Genomic DNA, 23470 nt, shown 5'->3' on the forward strand with positions numbered 1-23470 from the left:
ACTGCAGTCATTAAATGCCATACTCAAAGCGCTTTTACCGAGTTACAATAACCTACACTAGCACCATGCAGCACTTTGCACTTTGGTGTATATAAACAAAGGCACAGTGCACTGTGGTGCAATAGAGCTCTTCAAATAATAGCTGCCTTGCCCAAGCAGTAAATACAGGGTTCCCTTTGTGTGTTAGGCCCAATGAAAGTGCACAACTCAATGTGTAAATACACACCCATGCCTTGGCTGTATGCTGCCTCTAACCTTGCAGGTGCAGGTTGCATCTTTTTGTGCACAACTTATTAACTGATACAAATCCTTTGCTCCTTTGGTATCTGTGGGCAAAAACACAGCTAACAGCACCAATATTTTGTACTCCTTACCTAAATGAGTCATTATGTATATATGTAATGAAGTGCACTTTCAATTAGTGGCAGCTATCTGCTTTTCACAAAATATCAGAATCACACAAGATAATCCATAATGATTATTAAGTGGTTCATGTTGCCATGATTTTCTGATAGCTGTGCAACTGTTGCCCCCTGGTGCCAATGGAAAAAAATGTTGCTTTTTTAAGCAAATCATGTATGCATATTTTCAAAAATGGTTGGGTTCTGGAAGGCACAAAAAACATTAGTGCACATATATACATATCGAAATATATTATAAGCACATAGAGCATGCATTAGTGATTTATTTATGTTAAATATAGGATAACACAGGTACACACTAGCAAAAGTGCTGAATTGCACCAAGGTAGTTACCAATAGCAACAGATAACCAACCGTTTTTGTTCAGTCTACTACAAGTTAGAAAATAAAGTGTAGATTTCAAAGACTTCTATTAGCAAGTTATTAAATCAGCCCCACCATCCCTAGTATGAATGAGTCTTTCACCCTACTACTGCAATAGATATCACTGGCTTCCCTTGCTCCTACACAATATTTATATTTATGTCTTCATTAACATTTTGTGCAGTAAAATTTGTATTCCTATTCTTATGCTTGGCTATTTTCTAAGAATTAAAAGTGGATTATTGCAGATCCCAAAAAATAAGACTAAAATGCAACCAACAGTACAGGCAATGACAGCCTTATAATCTGCGTTAAAAAGACAGTATGTCCTCTTTTTAACAATGGTTCAGTGAGTAGCACTTGTGAACATACTTTTTACTGTTGTTTTAAGTAAGAAATATTTATGGTATTTGTTATTTCTTGCACTAAATGGGGCAAAATCTGAACATTTTGTCACATTCTACCTCCTATCCTGACAGCAAGGTAAAAACAAATCAGCAGTCCACCGAGAGTAAGCAAACCACTTCCTTCTCCCAGCAACAGCCTGTTATCCTTTACGATAAGGAGCAGAGGTTTCTTGGTGGAATGCTGATTTGTTTTGACCTAGCTCGGGCAGGACAGGAAGTAAAATTTGACTTTAATTTAATTTTCACATTTTGATGTTTATTGCAAAAAATACCAAAAACTACATATTCCCTTATTAAAACAATAAGAAGTATGTTCAAACCTATTAACTGAACTAATGTTAAAAAGGGGTTAGTGCCCCTTTAAGTCACTTTTTATACAATGAAAAAAATTTAAGAGAGACCGCATCAATGACACAAACACAGAATGTACGCAATTGAACATTTTATATGGTGCTATATTTAAACATAATGCAGATACAAAATAACAGATTTCCAAGTAAAAATCATTAACAAAACATATACAAAGCAGGTAGAGTAGAGCTGTGCCGTACAGCGTTGTCTCAAAGCACCATACAGCACTTGTTCCCCACATCTGCTCTATTAAGGCACTTATCTCAATATCATAATTGTGTGTCTAGCAATAAAAGCATACTTAGTTAAAGCTACTTATAGATATGTGTGTGTGTGTGTGTGTGGAATTATACTTGCATAAACACACTTAGCGAGAATTGTTAAATAGAAGATTGTTGCATAGGCTAGTATTAAAGATTACAATATGCCAAGTCACTATAAAAAGTGAGACTGATACTGTAACCCCCATATTACTTATATTACTTACTAAACACTTCTCTTTTTCCACACTTAGATTACTGGCAGAGCCACCACAGACTTAATGATATTTAGAATATATCTTAGCTGTGCATATGCATAGGCTTCTTCCTTTGTTTAGTACACAGTATTCGATTTCAAATAGTGATTTTTCTCATTCTGGATTCGCTTTGATCTTTCTGCACCACGTTACTAGTAAACATGCGGAACAGCACATATCAAACCAGAACTGAATGACCTATACTGGCAGCAATATGGAAGTTTTATAATGATAATGTAGATTCTAGGGTGGGCAGCAACAAAAGGGTTAAAACAAAAGTCATTGTTAAGTTGTTGTTGTTATTAAATATATTTTTAAGAGCATTTGTTTTGTCTTTAGAGAACAATCTATGCAAACATTTTAGGCAGGGCATAATCTATTACCCACATGCGGATCACAAATCCTCTCTTTTGAAAAGGAAGGTACAAAATGCCACTGATCTCCTCTAATTGCATGCTGGGTGTGTCATCAGTACTGTGACCTGCAGGGTTTATATGCAACACACTCCCTACATTTAAAAATGGTTATTGATCTCTCAGCTGAAATCTGTTATTATTTTAAAAGCAGCACAAAAAGAAAAACCTAAAGGAATGTCCTGTGCACAACAGACATTTACAGTATCTACTCTGCTGGGCAATATATCTTTATTGAAAATATTAGCATTCTATAAGTGGGACATTTTATCAGTTGCCCCAAAAAAACAACATACCATTTTTTCCCCCAATTAACAAATTCTTCTTTTTTAATTTTCTGACCATTCCCCTGCACTGCATAGTTGTATATGTCATTTTACCCAATGTGTCATCTACAAGGAATTTGTCTTTTAACTGCACATTCACTTTCCTTTTGTTTCTTTCATAAGGGTCTCAATCAGACCAATCATCTTCATCAAATTCAGAAGAATCATCCTCAGAGTCACTATATTCCACTGCAATTCTACGAGACAAGATGGTGGCCACATCATTCCCACCAACATCTCGCTTCTCATGCTCCATTTTTTCTTCTACCTTTCGTAGCTGGAACCCTAAAAGATATTCACAATTGTACAGTTTAGGGCAAGAAAATGGAAAATAAAGAACAGAAGGATAATCAGCAAATAACGGGGGCTGCTAGAGGGAGAATGCTGGGAAAAAAAGGCCATAAAGGGTTAAATATATATATATATATATATATATATATATAAATATATATATTCCTGTCTGTTTCTATTTTATAATGTCATCCTTTTAAGGTGCTGATAACTAAATGTTACACTGGAGTAAAGCCATGGCAAGCATTATGGATTAAAACACTAACGATTTATAAAACAGAGGGAAAAGATGTACCTTCACGGATTGCAGATAGCAAGTCACTTCGAGGATCGCTTACTGGAGGAAGGGAGGTCTTCGGTTTTGAAATTTGTGATGGAGATTCACCTTCAGAATGGGAGAAGGCAGGGGGTGGAGGAGGGCCAGGAGGTGGAGGTGGTGGTGGAGGTGGTGGAGGTGGGCCGCCACTAGGGGCTTGTGTGGGAGAATGAGGTGAAGCTGCTGGATAATCAAGATGAGTAGGTGCTGGAGGAGGAGGAGGAGGGGCAGGGGCAGGAAAGCCTGGTAATGAGGGGAACACTGGTGGAGGAGAAGGTGGAGGAAGGTATGGGGCATCAGGAACTGATCCATCAGGTGGAGGAGGGGGAGGTGCTGGTGGGGGTGAAAAACTTGGTCGACTCCCTATTGGAGAACCAATTGGTGGGGCTGGAGGAGGATAGGCAGGGCTAACCAAGCTAGAACGATGCAACGAAGGTTGACCACTGAAAGAGTCAAAAAAACATTTGAAATTATTCTTCTTTGTAAAACAATGTTTAAACATATAGCGGGTTGTGTAATAAAATGTACAAACTTTGCCCAGAAGCAGTAACCGAGAGCAACCAATCAGCAGGAAGAATTTACTGGTCACCTGTTTAAAAGCAAAAATCCTATTGGTTGCAATGGGTTACTGTTCTTGGGCAAACTTAGTGCCTTTTATTACATATGGGGGATACTTTTGAAGTAGTAGATCCAAACTCAGCTTTCAGTGCAATCATAGAAATTCAAAATAGGGCTTACTTTCATGACACTAAAACTAGTAAGATAAAAAACGAGTAAGATAGGGTATCTTACCTGACGTCAGCAGGTGGTGGAGGCAGAGAGTCATCAATAAATGGTTGGGAAATGGATGATGGCTCCTCAAAAGGAGGAGGAGGTGGGTACTGATTCATATCCAGACTTTCTATTGTACTAACAGATCCATTTTGATATGGTTGAGGCCTGGGCAATAGAGCAAAACAATGATGTTACATTTGCATTCATGTAATAGTGCTAAATGGATTTTACTCAAGATACCAAATATACAGTTAATGGGTAAATACTGAGGATCCCACAATGTATTACAACATTTTTTTTTTTTTTGGAAATAATGGCAAAGAGGAGAGACTTTGCTCCAGGTCACCTTAAAGGAACAGTAACACCAAAAAATGAAAGTGTTTTAAAGTAATTGAAATATAACGTACTGTGGCCCTGCACTGGTAAAACTGGGGTGTTTGCTTCAGGAACACTACTATAGTTTATATAAATAGCTGCTGTGTAGTCGTGGGGGCAGCCATTGAAGCTGGAAAAAAGGAGAAAAGGCACAGGTTACATAGCAGATAACAGATAAGACACTATTGTTTTCTACAGGGTTTATCTGTTAGCCGTTACATAACCTGTGCCTTTTTTTCTTTTGAATGGCTGCCCCCATGGCTACACACCAGGGTTTATATAAACTCTAGTAATGTTTCTGAAGCAAACACAAAACTTTTACCAGTGCAGGGCAGCAGTACATTTAGTTTAATTTCCTTAAAATATATACATTTTTTGGTGTTACTGTTCCTTTAATTCTAGTCCTCTTTAACGCTTCCTCAAATTAATTTCCTACCAAAACACTAATGTTTTATAGAAGATTTTGTAACCCCTTGGTTTTAAAAATAAGCATAGAAATCACCTTGGAGTCCCAATCAACACTAAGGGGCTGATTTACTTACCCACGAACGGGTTGAAATGAGTCCGATTGCGTTTTTTTCGTAATGATCGGTATTTTGCGATTTTTTCGTATGTTTTGCGATTTTTTCGGATTCTTTACGAATTTTTCGTTACCAATACGATTTTTGCGTAAAAACGCGAGTTTTTCGTATCCATTACGAAAGTTGCGCATTTTTCGTAGCGTTAAAACTTACGCGAAAAGTTGCTCATTTTTCGTAGCGTTAAAACTTAACGCTACGAAAAATGCGCAACTTTTCGCGTAAGTTTTAACCCTACGAAAAATGCGCAACTTTCGTAATGGATACGAAAAACTCGCGTTTTTACGCAAAAATCGTATTGGTAACGAAAAATTCGTAAAGAATCCGAAAAAATCGCAAAACATACGAAAAAGTCGCAAAATGTTCGTTTTCAAGTCGGAACTTTTCCAATTCGGGTCGGATTCGTGGGTTAGTAAATCAGCCCCTTAGTATTAAATTGCATACCTTTATAGAAGTATGAAAGAAATGCTGGCCAACTTCTAATAACTATATAATAATACATAGTAAATAATATATATACTGTATATTTAACAAATGCTGCTGCATTGTCTCTGACATACACACAAATATCTTTAAAGGGGTGCTAACCTTAAAGGTCTACCATTTAGAATGGCATAGACTCCGTTATAAGACAATCTAAAATTAGTCTACATTTTTAATTTGTTTTGGTTATTTACATTCTTTCTAGCAGATCGAATTTAGAGTGCTGTTTACCCAGCAATTATTATTCTACCAATGAAAATGCTGCATTTAAACCAGTAAATAGTAGAGTGCCTTTACAGAAAAGTATCACTATAACAGTAACATAAATATAACAAAATAAGCAATAAAAAAATACCCTGAACCCTCACTGTCTGTTTTCTGCCCACTAGGGTTAATAACCACCAACAACCAGATAACATTTTTAATTGCAGGCTGGAAGAAGCAAAACTGGAAGGCCAATAAAACCAATTTATAAGTTACTTAAAATTTGTCCATATAGAACTGTAAACTTTTCTATAAACAAGAGATTTTGTAACACCACAAATTCAAAATATGCTTTCACTAAGTGAGATTGTATGACTTTATGATGAAAGAAAATTCATACATTCACTGCTATGTGTTATGAAGATTAAAAGTACCCTGCATTCTGCATCTTATCCTTGGCCTCCACAAACTCCAATCCCATCTTCATTTTCTCCCATTCTTCTTTCCTTGTGCGGATCTTGCGTGGATTCACATTCCCGCGATTGGGGTTGTCTTTCTTCTCTCTCTGTAAAGAACATGTTATGGTTCATGGTTTCAATCTTTTCACTGCCAAAGAGGATTGTAAGTATTTCATCAACTAGCTGCACGGTTAACATTTTCTTGTGTTAACAGAAGACAAGGCAGTATGAATGGAAAGTTTGTCAAGGTGAATAAAAAAAAAAAACAACAACAACAAACCCTTACATTTATATAAAAATAAGTTAGATACATATCAATATAATTTCACCGAAACAGAGAATCCACATATGTGGAGAATGCCATTAAGGTAGGTATCAGAGGAATGCATTTATATGAAAAGATTTTTAAAAATGGCAGTGTTGTGTGAAGTAATGCAGCGTTGGAAAAAAAAAAATAGTTCCTCATATATTTGCATGCGGAAGTGACTGTCTCCACTTTTACATAGTTAGAATCTCATGAGACTTATAGAAGATCAGTGACACACATTTGTATCCCCTTTAATTAATGAAGCGGTATCATCAGCAGGAGCTGATATCCTGGGTACTGATCTGTTTCTTTTATTAAATTATGTATATTCTGTGCTATGGCAGCCTGAAAACACAAGTTCAACTGCCTAAAAAGAAGTATGAGCAGCAACCTGACTTCCGGCGCTCCTTAGGCTTTGTGACTGAGGCTTACATTTTCAGGCTGCCATAGACCCCAAAATGTATAACTTTACCAAAAAACGAAGCAGACACGGAAATGAGTTCACATAAAGAACTGGTAGCAGTAATGAGTTTATGTGCGCAATTTTAAGGAACTGGAGATAATTAAGATAAGACTATGGACTCTCTTATATGTTGATAATGACTATTTGTCACAAATAAAGACAAGTTGTTTTGCATATGCAAAATCCGCAAGAAAAAAAATGAAGCCAAAGGCTGAGGGCACATGGAGCGTATGAGCCCTTTCTCTCAGCCCTGTGTTTTTCCTTCAGGCCTGCTAAGTGCAGGCACATGCAGTGGAGCAGAGCATAGGTTGGCCTGAAAAAAGCAAAAGCACAGCTTTGTGTGCCTGTACTCAGGTGGATGAAGCAACCTAGGGAAGGGGACCCGCTTCTCTCAGCCTGAAGGAAATATGCAGGCTGAGAGAAGCAGAGCATATGCTCCATGTGCCAAAACCCAGATTACAAACACTGGACAATGCATTAAACCACAGAAACTGTCAGAAGTTATCTTTGACAACACTTCAGGTAGACCTTTTACACTATTGGCAGGTAAGGGCTTATTGTACTGGGAGAACATTTGCCCACTTTTTCAGTAATCTACTTCCAGCTGTACTAATTCCATTTCTGATTAAGCAATCTATAAACCCATCTGATTACAATGAAGTTTTGTTACTAGGGAGACACTTTCTGAGGTGCCCAATCAAAAATAGGAAATGGAATGAAAATTCCAACCTAACAATTCCATTTTTTAAGTAACAAGCACTTACCCATGGAATGAAAATTCCAACCCTACAACTCCATTTTTTAAGTAATAAGCACTTACCCATTCAATGTTTAAGAAAGAGTACAGAACTATATGCACTTCATGGACTGGAAGGGTGTGTGCTCCAAAACTATTACTTCCTCATTTCTATTTAAACCAAAGAGTTCACTTTCAGACACAAAAATTCAGCATCTATCTGGTTGCTATGGTCAATTGAGACTGGAAGATAAATATTAAATGGCCTGAATTAAAGGATAAGTACTAAAAAAGTAACAATAAAAATTTTGTTTAGCTCTGCTGAACAATAGTTTTTGGATATCCAAGGTCAGTAACCCCCATAAGAGAGCTGGAAAGAGGCAGAAAAAAAGCAAATAACTCAAAAGCATTACAAATGAAAACCAACTGAAAAGCTGCTAAGACGAACACATAACATTTTAAATGTTAATTAAATGTAAACCACCCATTTAAGGTATTGGCATCACTATGTGCATTTCATTCAACTGGATGGATCAGCCATCACGACAAAGATATTCACTTCAGCTGGGACTTAAACGCTCACCCTATGTTTCCGCTTCTCCTTTATGATGTCCTTTGTGTCCTGAAGCATTTTTTCTTTCCACAAGTCAAAGAAATATGAAGGATCCGTATAAAATTTAAGGGCCTCCTTTTCATCTTCTCTGCAGGGTAGAAATATTGTAAGATTTAGATGAAGTGTATTATAATTTGGTGAAAATGTAGAGGAAGAAGGATGTTTTGAACCAAAGGGGAGTATGGAGTCTTTGAGCAATGGAAACCAGTAAAAAGGAAAAAAAGAACCCTTAAAAAACACTATATATACCCACTACATGACCTCATAACTGCACAGTATGATATCCATAACTTGAGTCTCGCTGTCCATGAAACCACAAATCAATGTTCCAAGAAGATTACCTTTCAAGTCTGTTTTCACCACAAATAGCTTACAGTGATGGAATCTACTCTAGACAGATGTTATAGTCGTGTAACTGCACAGTAAACCATGCTAGTCAGTATCAGAAACGGTCCAGCTAAAATTACATATTAGGAACATAAAAGTCAAGACATATGGCCACAGAGAATCCCCCCTCCCCTCAACAGATAAGGCCTGTTCCAATACCATATGCCTCCTGTGAAAGTATTTTTACCAGCATCTATCCCTCCTCCTTACCTATACGGTGACAGGATGTTAAGTGGGGGTGGCATGTCACACGTGGAATATGTTTCACGCACCGGGAGGGACAGAGAATCACGTATAAACAGTTGCTGGTCCTGTGAGGTGTTACTTCTGAATGCCTTCCGGGTATTTATGCCCTGAAGAGAGACTGGAGACATGCAGGAAATTATTGAGTCTTACAAGAATTTTGTCTTTAAAAGACATATTTTGACAGCAAGAAGCACCACATTCTTACTGTTGCGACTGATTCCTTCACCAAAAGTGACGCTCATTACATTTCATGGAGGTATTTCTGATTCTTTTTCTTACCCTCTTCCTCCTTGGGGTCCAGTTGGGTCACCTTCACCTGAAGTCTCTCCACCCTTTCCCCCAGAGATCCCACGCGGTGTGCAAACATACTAGCCTCGCTGAAAAGCTCTCCAAATATATCTTCTGCATAGCGACCTGAAAAGGAGGGGTGAATATAATGTAGGTGGAAAGACACTAGGGCAAAGGGAGAGAAAATGCACTGGAGGACAGAGATGAGATTGAGGTGTGGGAGGAAGAAAGAGAACAGAAGAAAAAAATACAGATATAGAGAGGATGAAATAATCCATAAAATAAAGAGAAAAGATTAATGAAAAGGAAGAAAAGGAAAACGACTGGCATACAGTAATAGTTAGGTTAACATCAAAAACTCAGATAGATATATGTTTACTATTCTGTTTTCCTATCTCCATCCCCACAATATTTTGTAACCAATCTTCTCATTATCTCTTATAAATTTATAAAAAGGTGCAATTTCTGCTATCTCTTTACTATAGAATTCTCTTGCCCAAGATCTATAACCTTTTCACTTTCTCCTGCACAAAGTCCTCAATCTTTTACCCCCTCCTCTTTCCCCAGTGTCACTCACTTAGGCTTCCAAGCTGGCGGATGACATTGGACAGAGTCAGGTTGGTCATACATTCCAGTTCACTGCGGACAGGGGGAAGCTTCTGCCGGCACAGGAAGCGCGGCTCAATACATCGAGCGACCAGCGGCATCCTAAGGGAACATAAGAGAAAAGTCAAGGAAATAAAAATAAGGATGAAAAGCAGATGAAGTGGTAATACAAACGGATTTTGTAGCAGTAAAAAAAAAAACACATTTTGGGGCTTGGGGTGGCACACGAAATCCCAGAAAGCAAAAGGAGGGTAAAGGATGAGCAATGAAACATGTTCTATACAGCTGTAATATTTACATTAGAGAGAAGCTTGGAACCCTCTGTTATTAATGTACCTAGCATGGTCTTCATTAGCAGAGCACAAGAATGGTACACAGATAATCAAAAGCACATACACCACACACCCTATCTAACAATAAGCATCACATACTGGTAATAATCACACTGCTCTGTGATGGAAAGTAGTGCATTGCTATACATGTTTTTGCATAAGGCATAATGCTACACAGTAAGAATAAGCACAATATATATATATATATATATATATTTATATTATAAATATGATTTGTATTTCTGAGCACTTCTGTAGAATGACACAGTGCCCAAACCCAATGATAATGCACACGCACTGCTCTGTATACTGATGCCAAGTCTGTATAAACTGATAATGAGCATGTTGTGAATCCTTGTACAAGTCACAGGTAGGGAAGGATGGGGGTGTTGCAGGGAAGCAGAATGTTCTGGATAGCTATGCGGATAGACAGGAGGATGTAATGCTTTGGCAGAGAGAGAGAGAGAGAGAGAGAGAGAGAGAGAGAGGAGGGGGGAGGAGAGCCTCTGCCGGACATCCTTAATTAGCAATTCCCAGCATGCACTTAGAGCCACGGGAGATAGCAGGCTGACTAAGTATGTGCTGCATGCATGCATTTTATACTGGTTATGTGTGTGTGCAGAGATACAGGCAGATACAGAATTACACAGACTGAAACACACAAACACACATTAAGTCCCAGCTACTCGCTACTGTCAAAGGGATGACTCAGTGTGCAGGGATTTGTTTCCTCCCACTTCAGAGGCTAGCACTGGCCTGATCACGCAGGCAGGAGGCTGCAGGCCCTGAAGGGATTAGGGACAGACAACTGCCAAGAGAGCCAGGTGTGAGAGGCTGGCACACCCCTCCTCCCCAGCTCATTGGTTACAGCTTGGAGCCTGCAGCAAGATACTGCAGCTGTAACCCCTTCAACACATGAACCGACACTATTCTTGCCTCTCTCTAATTACAACTATTTGTATGTTAAAAACCTCCATGTATTCATATGAATATATAAAATGAATTTATATAGGGAAGGCCAACAGCTGGGACTCCATGAAAGCCTAAAGGAGACAACTTAGTGTAACACATATAGAGGACAGTGATAGCAGGTATAAGCAAACACACCTTGATTACTGCTTACCAGCCCGATAGGCACTAAAGGAGGAAAACAATACATTCCCTCCCTTAAAAAGCAAACCAAAAAAGACAGCCCCCCTCAGAGCTACCAAAATGACTGCTTCCACTTCCTCTTTAGCGTTAACACCACACCGAGCTGCATGCATCACATGATACCAAACTATCAGCTCTTGATCGTAGGGCATCTGTACAGAACACTACCCAGAATGTGTAGGGCAGGATTTCCCCATCTATGACTTGTACAATTTCTCTTTGTAACATACAAAGAAACTGTATGTGAAGATGATTGACACTGAGCAGTCAACTCACATCAGTGGGTGTTCATGGGATTGTGGAGGCTGTAGCAACAGGTAAACTTGAACAACTGGTATCAAGCTAATTGTTATGCAGCAGAGTATACATTAGAGAAAAATAGAGATATGAATATACATTATAAGAGGAAACAAGTGACAGATAATAATTGCTTAGAATTCTGAATAGCAAATGCATTTCTGTAAGGGATTTAGTGTTAAATTGCTATTTTACCCCAAGTAAACAAGTAGTTAGGAACCAGTAAAATGGTACAATAAGGTTAAGTTTCATGTAAACTGCCTCCACCTTGGTGACATATGCTTACTATATAATGATATATTGATTTTTGCCTACTTGGGCAGATTTTGATATTCTAGGCCAGTGCTGTCCAACTTCTGTTGTACCGAGGGCCGGAATTTTTCCGACCTACGTGGTGGAGGGCCGATAATGGAAACCACTCCCCTTTTTGAAACCGCACCCACTTGAAACCACACCCATGTTATCACATGACCATACCCATATTAATGGTTGTAGTACAGCAAAAACCTGCCATACTCTGCATGCCCTACCCTGCCTGTGTGTGCCATACTCTGCCTTCCCTACCCTGCCTGTGTGCCATACTTGGCTGGTTTGTGCCATACTTGGCCTGTGTGTGCCATACTCTGCCTTCCCTACCCTGCCTGTGTGTGCCATACTCTGCCTTCCCTACCCTGCCTGTGTGTGCCATACTCTGCCTTCCCTACCTTGCCTGCGTGTGCCATACTTTCACTGTGTTTGCCATTCTTGGTTGGTTTGTGCCATACTCTGCCTGTGTGTGCCATACTCTGCCTTCCCTACCCTGCCTGTGTGTGCCATACTCTGCTTGCCATATGATGCCTGTGTGTATGGCACACACAGGCAGCCTACAGTGACACAATGCTGGCACTGCTCCTACAGTCTGCACAATAACTATATATTAAAAAACTTTTTAATTGCAGTACCACCTCAGTATATGTTCTTTTTGTAGTGTGCAGGGATTATTTGTGGGTTTCTACTGCTCCTGAGGTGTGAACAGGGGAACAATGGGGGTGATTACAGTCTGAGCCTGAGGTGTGAACACTGCAGGGGGTGAACAATGCAGAAACTAAAAGGTGTGAACAACACAGGGGATTACATATTTAAACAATACAGGGGGATTACAGCCTGAATCTGAGGTGAGAACCATGCAGGGGGCCAGTTAATCACAGTACTGATACCATTTAAAGCTTACACAAGAGTAAGCCATCAAAGCAGCCAGACAGGTGGGGGGCCACACAGAGGGGGGTCGCGGGCCGCATGCGGCCCGCGGGCCGCCAGTTGGACAGCACTGTTCTAGGCCAATAATGTCATCACAAGGGGCACTCTAAGGGGCAAACCACAGTGTTTCACATATTTAGCCCACCACTTGAGAAGCTAAGTGTGCATTTCTGTTTCTGCACAGATTACAGATAGTGAGGCCTCATGAGGCACAGGGGCCCAATCCCAACTGGCCAGCCTACTTAAAGAAGCAGTGCTAAGCATAAAACAGCAATGAATTCTGACAGTTTGCCTCAGGTCACTTAATGTTATTAGTGAAAACTGAGAAGGTTGATAAGCAGATCTTGGAGAAGTTGCAGCTCACTATAGTGTCCCCAATTACTGCTAAGGAAACTTCCCATTGCCGGCTTGCCAAAGCAATGTGCCCCAGGCTGCAACCCCAACTGTCAGAATAATCTCAATCCAACTACTCTTGCTTTGCCCAAGGGTCAAATGCTTGCTTGGCCCAAAGGTTAATCAGACCAGCTGTGGGATTAATGAAATAGCTAATTTTAGTTTATATTGTGCATGTTTTGGAGAAAATCTTGCTTTATTAATAAAGGGCAGTCACTCACAATGGCAAACTGTTTTTGGGTAAGAATGCATCGGCTACAGATCATAAAAAAAATTCTTGCTACCATAGTTGGATGACTTAAAAATACAGTACAATGGGTACTTTACTAAAAACAATACACACCTAAAGTGCAATAGGTATCAACCATTTACATATACTGTACTTAAAATGTCCTTCATCATATTAAGCGAACCATCTAGTAATACTAAAAACAAACACCACAGTCCCAGTACCGTAAGATACTTTGAGAGGAGATCCATGCTCTCCATCCCACATGGAGAAGGTGATACAGGTATGGGACCTGTTATCCAGAATGTTCGGAACCTGGGGTTATCTGGATAAGGGATCTTTCCGTAATTTGGATCTCCATATCTTAAATTCACCAAAACATTATTAAAACATTAATTAAACCCAATAGGATTGTTGTGCCTTCAATAAGGATTAAATATATCTTAGTTGGGATCAATTACAAGGTACTGTTTTATTATTATAGAAAAAAAGGACATTTTTAAAAATTAGAATTATTGGCTTATAATGGAGTCTATGGGAGATGGCCTTTCCGTAATTCGGAACTTTCTGGATAAAGGATCCTATACCTGTACTATTAGAAGGGTAAGCACATCAAACCGTAGGTTATTATGCTCTACAGAAAGTTACAGGCCTTTCAGTCCTTACAAATGTTTGCTAGTGCCACATTTCCTTAAATGAAGTAAATGCACTGGTTAATTTTGTGAAGAATGAACTGCACAGCATGTTAGGCTGGGCAGGCGAGCGGCCAGGCTAGAGTTAATTTTCAGGTGCATAGGCTAACACAATCAGGGCTCAGGTAAGGCTAATGCCAGATGAGGCGTAGGGCGGATATTTTCGGCAAGCGAAAAAGCGACTTTGCATTCTCTCACGTTTTTATGCGTATTTCGGCTACATGTGCCTGCACCCGAGCATATCTCATTCATTCGGGTGCAGGCACATGTAGGAGGGTATTTTCAGCAAGCACTTTTCCGCTTGCCGAAAATATCCGCCCTATGCCTCGTCTGCCATCAGCCTAAGTTGACTAGTTTTTTGCTCAGGTGCGGGATAACAGGTCACATGACACTGGTACCGAAGGTAAAGTGTTAAGACAGCCTGCTGGGTTAATTTGAGCAGAGGCTGGTCAGGATGTTAATGGTTACTTCAAAAGTTGTAATGAATTGATTCAATAAAAGTGCTGCGGCCTGTTTCCTCTACTCAAATTTTAGTGTGTGGCATTTTTATTTGGTCTGTTCTACCTTTCCTGTGGTTATTATGAGATTTTCTTTATGTATGAGCTTGTTGTCATCAAGAAGTCTTTGTGGGAATAAACAGAACTTCACTTCTCTTAAGCCAGTGGTTCTCAACCTTCCTAATGCCCCGACCCTTTAATACAGTTCCTCAACCCCAACCATAAAATTATTCCTAAGACCATCTGAAATATGTTTTCCGATGGTCTTAGGCAACCCCTGTGATAGGATTGTTCAACCCGCAAAGGGGGGCTAAATTTTAGGCTGAATGTTCCCTTTCTGTGAAAAGGACAAACAAATGACACACACATTATTGACCTCTGATGCAGCTGCAGGTAATTCTGCGTGCTTCTGCATTTCTATGGCCTCAGGCTGAGAAATCACTCAAGCATGCACTCTGCAACCCTCACACATAAGTACATCTGCCGTGGTCCATGTTCCTCAGAGATTACATGCTGATGCACATGCACACAAAAGTTTGGTTAAATGTCAGACATACCATGTGCAGGAGTAAGCACAGGCACAGTCTCAAGGACTAATAACCTGCATGTTATGGGTAAAGGTGCCCATACAAGTATCAATTACGATCTTTCCTGCGACCATCAGTCATTTCCCCCACTTACATTCAGGGCTGAATCATCAGATATGGAGGATTCTACCTCCATCTGCCGATTAAGCCCTAAACATAGTTTTTTCTTGGGCACCTTCAAGGTCAAAATCTTTTTAACCCGCCCGACCGACGAGACAACAGATATCCGCAGCCTTTGCGATATTGGATGTCCCGTCATACATGTAGTGAAACCTTGTTTCGTATGATAATATTGGTGCATGTATGGCCAGCTTAAATGCGGCCATAAATAGACCAAATCTCTTTTGGTGGGAGTTCAGTTTATGATGTCTGGTTGCAACTCAGTTGCTCTCCAAGCCATGGTACCTACTCAGTCTGGGACAACTTAAAGGTGCCAGGCACAACTGGTGTCATTGCAGTCCTGTCAAACTCCCAACTGCAGCCTTCCCCCACCAACAAAATTTATGTTGATCTAGTTATCAGTGGCTCCTTAATTTTCTATGATCACCTAGGCCTTAGTTGCGTTAACTATGTTTTCTTGTTCTTTCGAACAATAGAATAATTCATTTTCTGGGAATTTCCCAAGCAAGCATAATTCCCTGCAGAATGGTTGCCATTCAAGTACATGTCCTACCACACTGTGGCAGATGCTATTGCATCATGGACAGCATACACAAGTCTGCAGCCTGTAAGTAATAACTGTGATGTTTGTTTTCACTGTTCAACTTGCAGCTAGTTGAAAAAAGCTAATCAATGATTGGTTGCTATGAGTTACTGCCCAGGTGCAAATTTGCCACGTTCCTATAAATGAGCCCCATCTACAACGTAAAAAAAACGGTATGGGACCAGTTATCTGGAATGCTCAGGACCCAAGTTTTTTTGGATAATGGATCTTTCCGTAATACGGATCACCATAATTTAAGTCAACCCAACCCAATTCAACTGGATTGCTTTGCCTTTAATAAGGATTTTTTTTATCTTAGTTGGGAAAAGGACTTAATGATTGCTTTGCCTTTGATAGCTGAAGAATACACTGAACTTGACGCTAGCTTGCAAACTGTAGTTTGAATGCCATACATGTTCCCTAAAACAAGCAAGTTTTGTCTGCACTGCTCTTTTTTCTCTCTTATGACGACTCCCATGCAGAACACATGGCTCATTTAGTTTTTCCCAGTGTGCAAGTGCTACAGTTCTTAAGGGTGGTAAAGCGATTATCTTACAAGAACTTACTCCTAGAGTGAATGCTTCTCTATGATCTGAGTGCCAGACTTAAACTCCAGCTTGAGGAATGCAGCGTAGCATCATTAGGCACAGGCCAGCCCTTTCCATCACCTACCCTACGGCCTAAGAATGGGCCCCATTTCGGCCAGCGTCCGACTAACATGCAAGTTATGGGATGGGTATGGGGAGGGACACCTACGTTCCTTCACCACTTGCCCTCACTAATACAGCGCTGATGAACATCATTGGGGGTAGATGTTCCTGAGCATACAGAGCCATGGTGTATTGGAAAGATCAGAAGGCACAGTGCAAAACATTGCTGACTGAGGACTTTTTGCACTTTGTACACTGCCTTCAGTTATATAAATGACCTCTTACAGATAACAATATTGGTGTATTGGCGTAGGTCTCCTGGAGAGAAAGACACAGGCAATACTGGTATACTTGATAGAAGTAATATTTGCAGACTGAATAAGACTAAAATTATACCACACAACAAAATGCCTTCAGGTGAAAGAATCACTGCATCATACTTTAAAAAGTTAAATTGTGATGTCACAACTATAACTATATCAGGCAAACATGGGAAGATCCAGCCCAATCCTCAAAAAAGCATATCTGTGCCCGATATTCCTACAAGGCCAAATGTGGCTGGTCCAATTATTTGAAGCTCTGGCTGTCACATCGCACAGGGACCCCTGCAGACCCTTGTTGATGAAATTCTTGGCTGAAATAAATTCTTACACTTACAAAGGGTCTTATGACGTGTTGCTGGATATTATTAATATACCTTTGTATTTCATACATTAGATCAGAGGACAGGTAGGGTGGTTCCACCTGAAATCTTGTCCTTTGCTCGGCTGCATGACTGTGAAAGACAACAAGTAATATAAGGAAAATACAGAATGGCCTGAACTTTCTTTTTTTTAATGTGGATTAGCTCTAACTTGGAAAGTCAGTTTTACCCCACAAAACTAAAACAAGCAAATTATAATTTTAGCCCATCCATTGAATGAAACAAATCCAATAAGATATTTGTCAGGCTCTTGTTTTGGTGCCAGACTTGGCCAAATAGGTTGATGTCTCAGTCAAGAAAGATCAAAGACAGTTAGGCTATCTATGGTCACACGTAGCTCGGCCTGCATATAAACAGCTGAACCACACCACAAAAAATGTTATGAGGATTTTCATCCCGTTTACAGTCAATCACAGGCGGCATTAAATTTAGCCTGAGACTGACTCATGCACTGTTTTGCAAAATACTTCTATCTGTATTCATAAATCTAGCTTTATTCATTCATAAAAAAATATTAGCCGACCAGGCTAATTGCACTACTGCAATACAATACATGACTAAGTGTGACAACTCTTTTTAAGGAACTATTTATGAGCGGAATGAACATTATTCATCTTTAAATAAACATGTTTACATTTGCTGTCTATGAATAGTTGGATCAGATTATTTATTTAGGAGCCCTTGCTTTTAGATCAGTGGCAGCTTTCATAATCACTATACCTTAAAGCAGGGCTGCCCAAATTGAGGCTTGCGTGCTACATGTGGTCCTCCAAATGACTTTAATGGCCCCCAGTCTTCCCTAGGGTTCATTAGTTTTCACTGTATATCATCATCAATTTAATATAATCTAGCCCTCAAACATGCTATATGAGAATTAATCAGCCCTCTACATGTAACAAGTTTGACAACACTGTCTTACACCCCTTTTTAATATGAACTCATTGAATAGGGCTTGAGCTGAACATTCTTTTTGACTATGGTTTTTTTATTAACAAATATCTATGGTCTGTGTTTTTCTGAAACTGAACAAGAATATGAAGCCAGTTTAACTTTAGCACTTGCTATCACTTCCAAATCCTGAAGAACTTCAAAGGAACTGATCAAATAAATGACCAGTTCATTGAGAAGCCCCTGATAATAAGCTGCTTAGATGGCTCTGCTTAGAGGAAAGGGTGTGTTTGTTCAAAGACAGATATGGAGCTTTTAACAAAAGGTGTTGGGTAAAGTACCTTGCTTTAGACTTGCTCAAGCTGGCACTGGATAGCACAAGTGTTCTTTTCACCTGCAACAGCTTTCTTACTATGTTATAATCACCTTTAAGAAAGGGGAGTGACCTAGCAGCATAAAGGTGCATCATAAGATTATTGGGGAATGGACAATTAAACAAGAATGTAAATTACAATTTTCATAACAGGCATAGCTTTCTCATTGGCTGTACAGCAATATGCCCTAAAACCATGAAAACAATATTTATCCTGTAGCAATTTTGCAAGGATTTTTGAGGGAATGGTTGGCATTTAATATAGTGCTTTACTGGCTGAGCTACAGCTACAAATGTTATTTATTGTCCCACGTAAGGACAATGACAGAAAGAGGGCTTTGCTGCCTGCATTAAATTGCAGGTGACAAAGTCATAAATGCCATGTCATTACCCATAATGTAAATTCTGGTGGGTAAATGCTCAAATAAAGCACAATTTACCAGTCACAATTGACATTCTAAAATATAGAGTAGCCAGTACTATTTAGTGTAAGCCGAGCTTCGCCCACCTTTAGGTGGGCATATCGGGAGAAGATCTGCTCGTTTGGCAACCTTGTCAAACAAGAGAATCTTCCAATGTATGGCCACCTTTAGGTTTTAATCATTGGAGGCCACATTTTTTTTTGTTTCTTTTTGTAGTGGGGCCCTCCAGACGTATATTACACATCTGCTCTTCAGTCATTGCGGTAAATATGGTTTGCCATTTGTTGCCAAACCAGCAAAACAGAGTGCTGATATCTGCAGGAAGTACTTCCCAGAAATGCTCGCTTATTGCTCGAGAAACTCAGCAATGATTGGTGGTGCACATCGTAGGGCTGGCCTACTGTTGGTAGGCCTAGAGCAGTGATCCCCAACCAGTGGCTCGTGAGCAACATGTTGCTCGAAAACCATTTCTGCTCCCAGTGGCGTCAAAGCAGGTGCTTATTTTTGAATTTCTGGTTAGGTGGCATAAAAATCCAGTTCAATTGCAAAACAGAGCCTTCTGTAGGCTGCCAGTCAACATAGGGACTATCAAATAGTCAATTATAGCTCTTATTGGCACCACCAGGAACATTTTTCATGCTTGTGTTGCTCTCCAAAACTTTTTCCATTTGAATGTGGCTCACGTGTATAAATGGTTGGGGATCCCTGGCCTACAGCAAGGCAGGAAGGATTCAGACTAATCTTGAATGTCAGTTAGGGTGAGTTTTGTGCTGAAAACATATATCCTAGTCTGGGAACTAGGACTGATACAGGAAAGTTTCCTTATATTTTGCCTATAGAACACTCACCAAAGGTTGAACCAATAACTTGAACAAAAAAAAAAATAGTCCAACTATCTGTGCACTAAATAGAAACGATGTAACAGTTACTGACCTATTACTGTAAGCCTTCCTGGTTAATGGGTAACATTAAAGAGCAGTCACATTGACACCAAAATACAAATTCAGAATAATTAAATGATCAGTAAAGCCTCACTACACATTGATCTTAAAGGGGTGGTTTACATTTAGTATGTATAGAATGGCTTATTCCTAGCAAGTTTTCAGTAGGTCTTAATTTTTTTTTTTGATTGTTTTTGAATTATTTGCCTTCCTTACTCTTTCCAGTTTTCAAATGGAATCACTGACCCTGGTGAGGCTACAAATTTATTGTTAATGCTATTTAGTATTTCTTATCTATCTATTTAGGCCCTCCTACATTCATATCCATCTCTTTTTCAAACCACTGCCTGGTTGCTAGGTTAGATTGGACCCTATAAAACAGATATTCCAATCTGGAGGGCTGCTGAACAAAAAGTTAAATAATTAAAAACTGCAAATAAAAAATGAAGACCAACTGCAATATGCAAAACATATCACTCTTTACATCATATGAAAAGTTTATTTAAAAGTGAATAACCTCTTTAATATGGATATTACAAGACATGGGCCTGCAAGGTCCTACCACATACAACAGCCATATGGAACAAATTCTAAATCTATCAAATCCTGTAACAAAAGCTTTAGCTTGAAATGTGCCCTTTCTTACAATAAAGTTATGAATATGTGCAAATCATGCACACATAGAGAGTAGTAGTTAACACAACTGCCCTATTGGGTACAGGCAAGGATGAGAAGTAAACTACTGATCAGAAGCCTATGCATCTAGGGAGAACATAGACAATATCTTTAATTGCATCAGGAAAACTATACCCTATGCCATGTAGCAATGACACCAAGCAAATATGATCTGGGCTTATTTGTCAGTTAACTGCCTTGATCAATGCCAAGTGATCGCAATTACTAGCAAGTGAATTCACAAAGTACGTGGTTTATAAATTTCTCTATGAAAGAAAAAAAAAAAAAAAAACACTTCTGTTATAAAGACTACTGATGGTGGTTGTCCCAGTATTAAGTAATCAACCTATCTTAGTAAATAAGTGGTAATAAACTATTTCAATAAATAGATAGGAGATTTGTACCTGGAAACTGCTAGAAATCCTTTATATCCATAACAATGGACATTAATAGACATTAATATTGGCGCATGCTATTTAGAGTTGGCCACCAATATTATCTTTAATAAAAAAAAAAAAAAAGTCTTCCTTCAGCAGTAACGTATTTAAAGGAGACATATTGGATAAATGGGAAAAACCCTTATCCTGTAGGCAATTATGAATAATATACGGTGCTGGTTTCCCTTTGGGCTAAACATTAATCCTATCTGTAACAATGGCCCCTTTATTGGAGCTCCCTATAGATCCTATCACTTCTCCGTCCAGTGTGCAATGAAGAGTGGGCGTGTCCTAACGGTCCCTGCCAGAAGCACAGTAGGACGGGGAGAGCCAATCACAGCCCTGCACTCCCACAAGCAAAGACAGGCTTCAGTTCCCTATCAGGTCAGCCTAGCTGCTGATTGGTTCCTATCCTACAGTGCAGTGTACTGAGGGCTGCCGGCTCCCCTGCTCATCCAGAGAATTCAGCCAGTAGGAAGTGGCACAGATGGGCGGGGCTAGTGGGGTTTTTGTGGAATTTTTCAATAAATCAGTCTGAAACACAACTTTTTTAAGCACAATCCTTCTATATCTAGAGGAGTATAATTCACTGGTACATTCATAATTTTTATAGGATATGTCTCCTTTAAGGTGCATAATTTGTTCTAAACCAGTTCTTGGGTCATAAGGTTAACTTCTGGATAATTTGGGTCTCCTTATAAGAAACAAGTTACAGGGGTTTTCTACCCAAAAAACATTTATTGCATAATAAAATAACATGTAATTCTAAGCAACATTTCACTATACATTAAAGATATTCCATAGGTTTAGGTTTTTTTGTATTTGCTATTAAAAGCAGGTTTGTTAATCCCTATCAGTTCTCTGGTTCTGACTCTTGAAACTAAGTAGAAGAAGCCAGTTCTCCTTCAGCTCATCTCTGTTGACCGACTTGATGCTGCTACTTTGTTTCTATTCAGAATCAAAAGTGCGGAGAATATAAACAACCAGACCGATACTGCTTTCAAAAGCAATTGCATTTACAAATAACTCAAAAAACCACTGAAACATTTAAATGAATGTATATACAAAAGCATATGGAAAAGTTGGCCTAGTTTTTCAGGGACAGGATGCAAGGCCCAGTGGAACACTGACTGATAAGTAGTTTTAATCTATGTTTATGAAAACTATATTTCCAAAGTTTGGGTTGGAGGCTAAAATAACTTTGCTGTGGGCCTCTGTAACTTCTAATGTCACTGCCAGCTTTGTGATGGAAAATAAAAGGCCTTAATAAGAATATCCTGGGGCCCAAATAGGTGTAGGTCCAGCAGAATCACATACATACAAAGCAGCCAGCAGCTGCACTATATACTTTTATGTAGGCCACTACTTCTATGTTGTTTAGGCACTTTCCCAATACTTACAAGAACCTGCATTAGTAGAAATGCCATGTACACTTTACTACAGAAACGCGAAAGAGGTTATTTCTCCTGTCCACTGTTACCATTACAGTGTTAACTATCGTATAAACTTACATTTTCGGTAATTACATGCAATTCACAAATATCAAGCATTTCAAGTTTCCTTTTTCAGCCACACCATATATAGCACAATATCTAGAAGAGTATAAGTAAAGTTTGCAGTGCTCATCCTGCTATACATTCTACCAGTGTAAGAATCTTTTTACCTGTACCCGGGGGATCTCCGCTTCTGACACCGGGAACTAGTATCACAGAAGCAAACTCGGGCACCGCCCCACCTAGTCCCGCCCACGCAAAGCAAAGATTGGCTTCGGCTGCAGTTTCTTCCTCACAGATTGGTTCCTTTCACTAACCTCCTATCTTTAATTGGATGAAAGTGCTTCCGCTCGGCTTTTGGTAGGCTGCATTTTTCTTCCTTTATTTCACTGATTGGCTGAGTGCTCGGTGCCGTAATAAACTAATTTTTTTTTTTTAACTAAACTTTTACGCAGAAAAGTTAGGTACTTATGGAATGTGTTATGAACTTGTAAAGTGTAAGCTGTAGTGGCACGGTCACCAACTTGTTTCCAGTTGCTTAAAGTATTTCCTTGTTGGCTGTACCTTTTAGGTTCAAGGTCTTTTTTTCGGAGAAACTGGTGCTTCTAAACGTTCTACTGTTGTGTAAAGATGCGTTATTTTATAAGTTAATATCGCTTATAATGTGAGCACCTAACAAAACGAGATGTCACCAGATTTTACACCTTTTTGAGTTGCAGTAGATACACATTATTATTACCACCCAACTGTCCTGATTTTGAAAGTTCCTATTTTCCCTTTGATTTCCTGCACTGAAGCTTAAAAAGATACAATGCTTCTCAAACTTAATTTAAAAAGTAACTTTTG

General features: G+C 39.3%; 1 protein-coding gene across 2 annotated transcripts; it reads right to left on the reverse strand.

Annotated features, from left to right (window-relative positions):
* Nucleotides 1-1619: 1619 nt before the first annotated feature.
* Nucleotides 1620-22822, reverse strand: wasf2 (WAS protein family member 2). Of its 2 annotated transcripts, none has more exons than NM_001103026.1 (9): nucleotides 22795-22822; nucleotides 9896-10026; nucleotides 9310-9444; nucleotides 8995-9148; nucleotides 8368-8485; nucleotides 6255-6385; nucleotides 4199-4345; nucleotides 3386-3849; nucleotides 1620-3084 (listed from the first exon to the last, which is right to left on the reverse strand). In NM_001103026.1, exons 2-9 carry the CDS (start codon nucleotides 10023-10025, stop codon nucleotides 2927-2929), a joined length of 1437 nt encoding a protein of 478 aa, NP_001096496.1. In that variant the 5' UTR covers nucleotide 10026; nucleotides 22795-22822; the 3' UTR covers nucleotides 1620-2926. The 2 variants fall into 2 exon arrangements, with proteins under 2 accessions (NP_001096496.1, XP_031751488.1); XM_031895628.1 differs by lacking the exon at nucleotides 22795-22822 and adding an exon at nucleotides 22775-22791.
* Between the last annotated feature and the right edge of the window lie 648 nt (nucleotides 22823-23470).

Source organism: Xenopus tropicalis, chromosome 2 (assembly GCF_000004195.4).
Source record: "Xenopus tropicalis strain Nigerian chromosome 2, UCB_Xtro_10.0, whole genome shotgun sequence".
NCBI lineage: Eukaryota > Metazoa > Chordata > Amphibia > Anura > Pipidae > Xenopus > Xenopus tropicalis.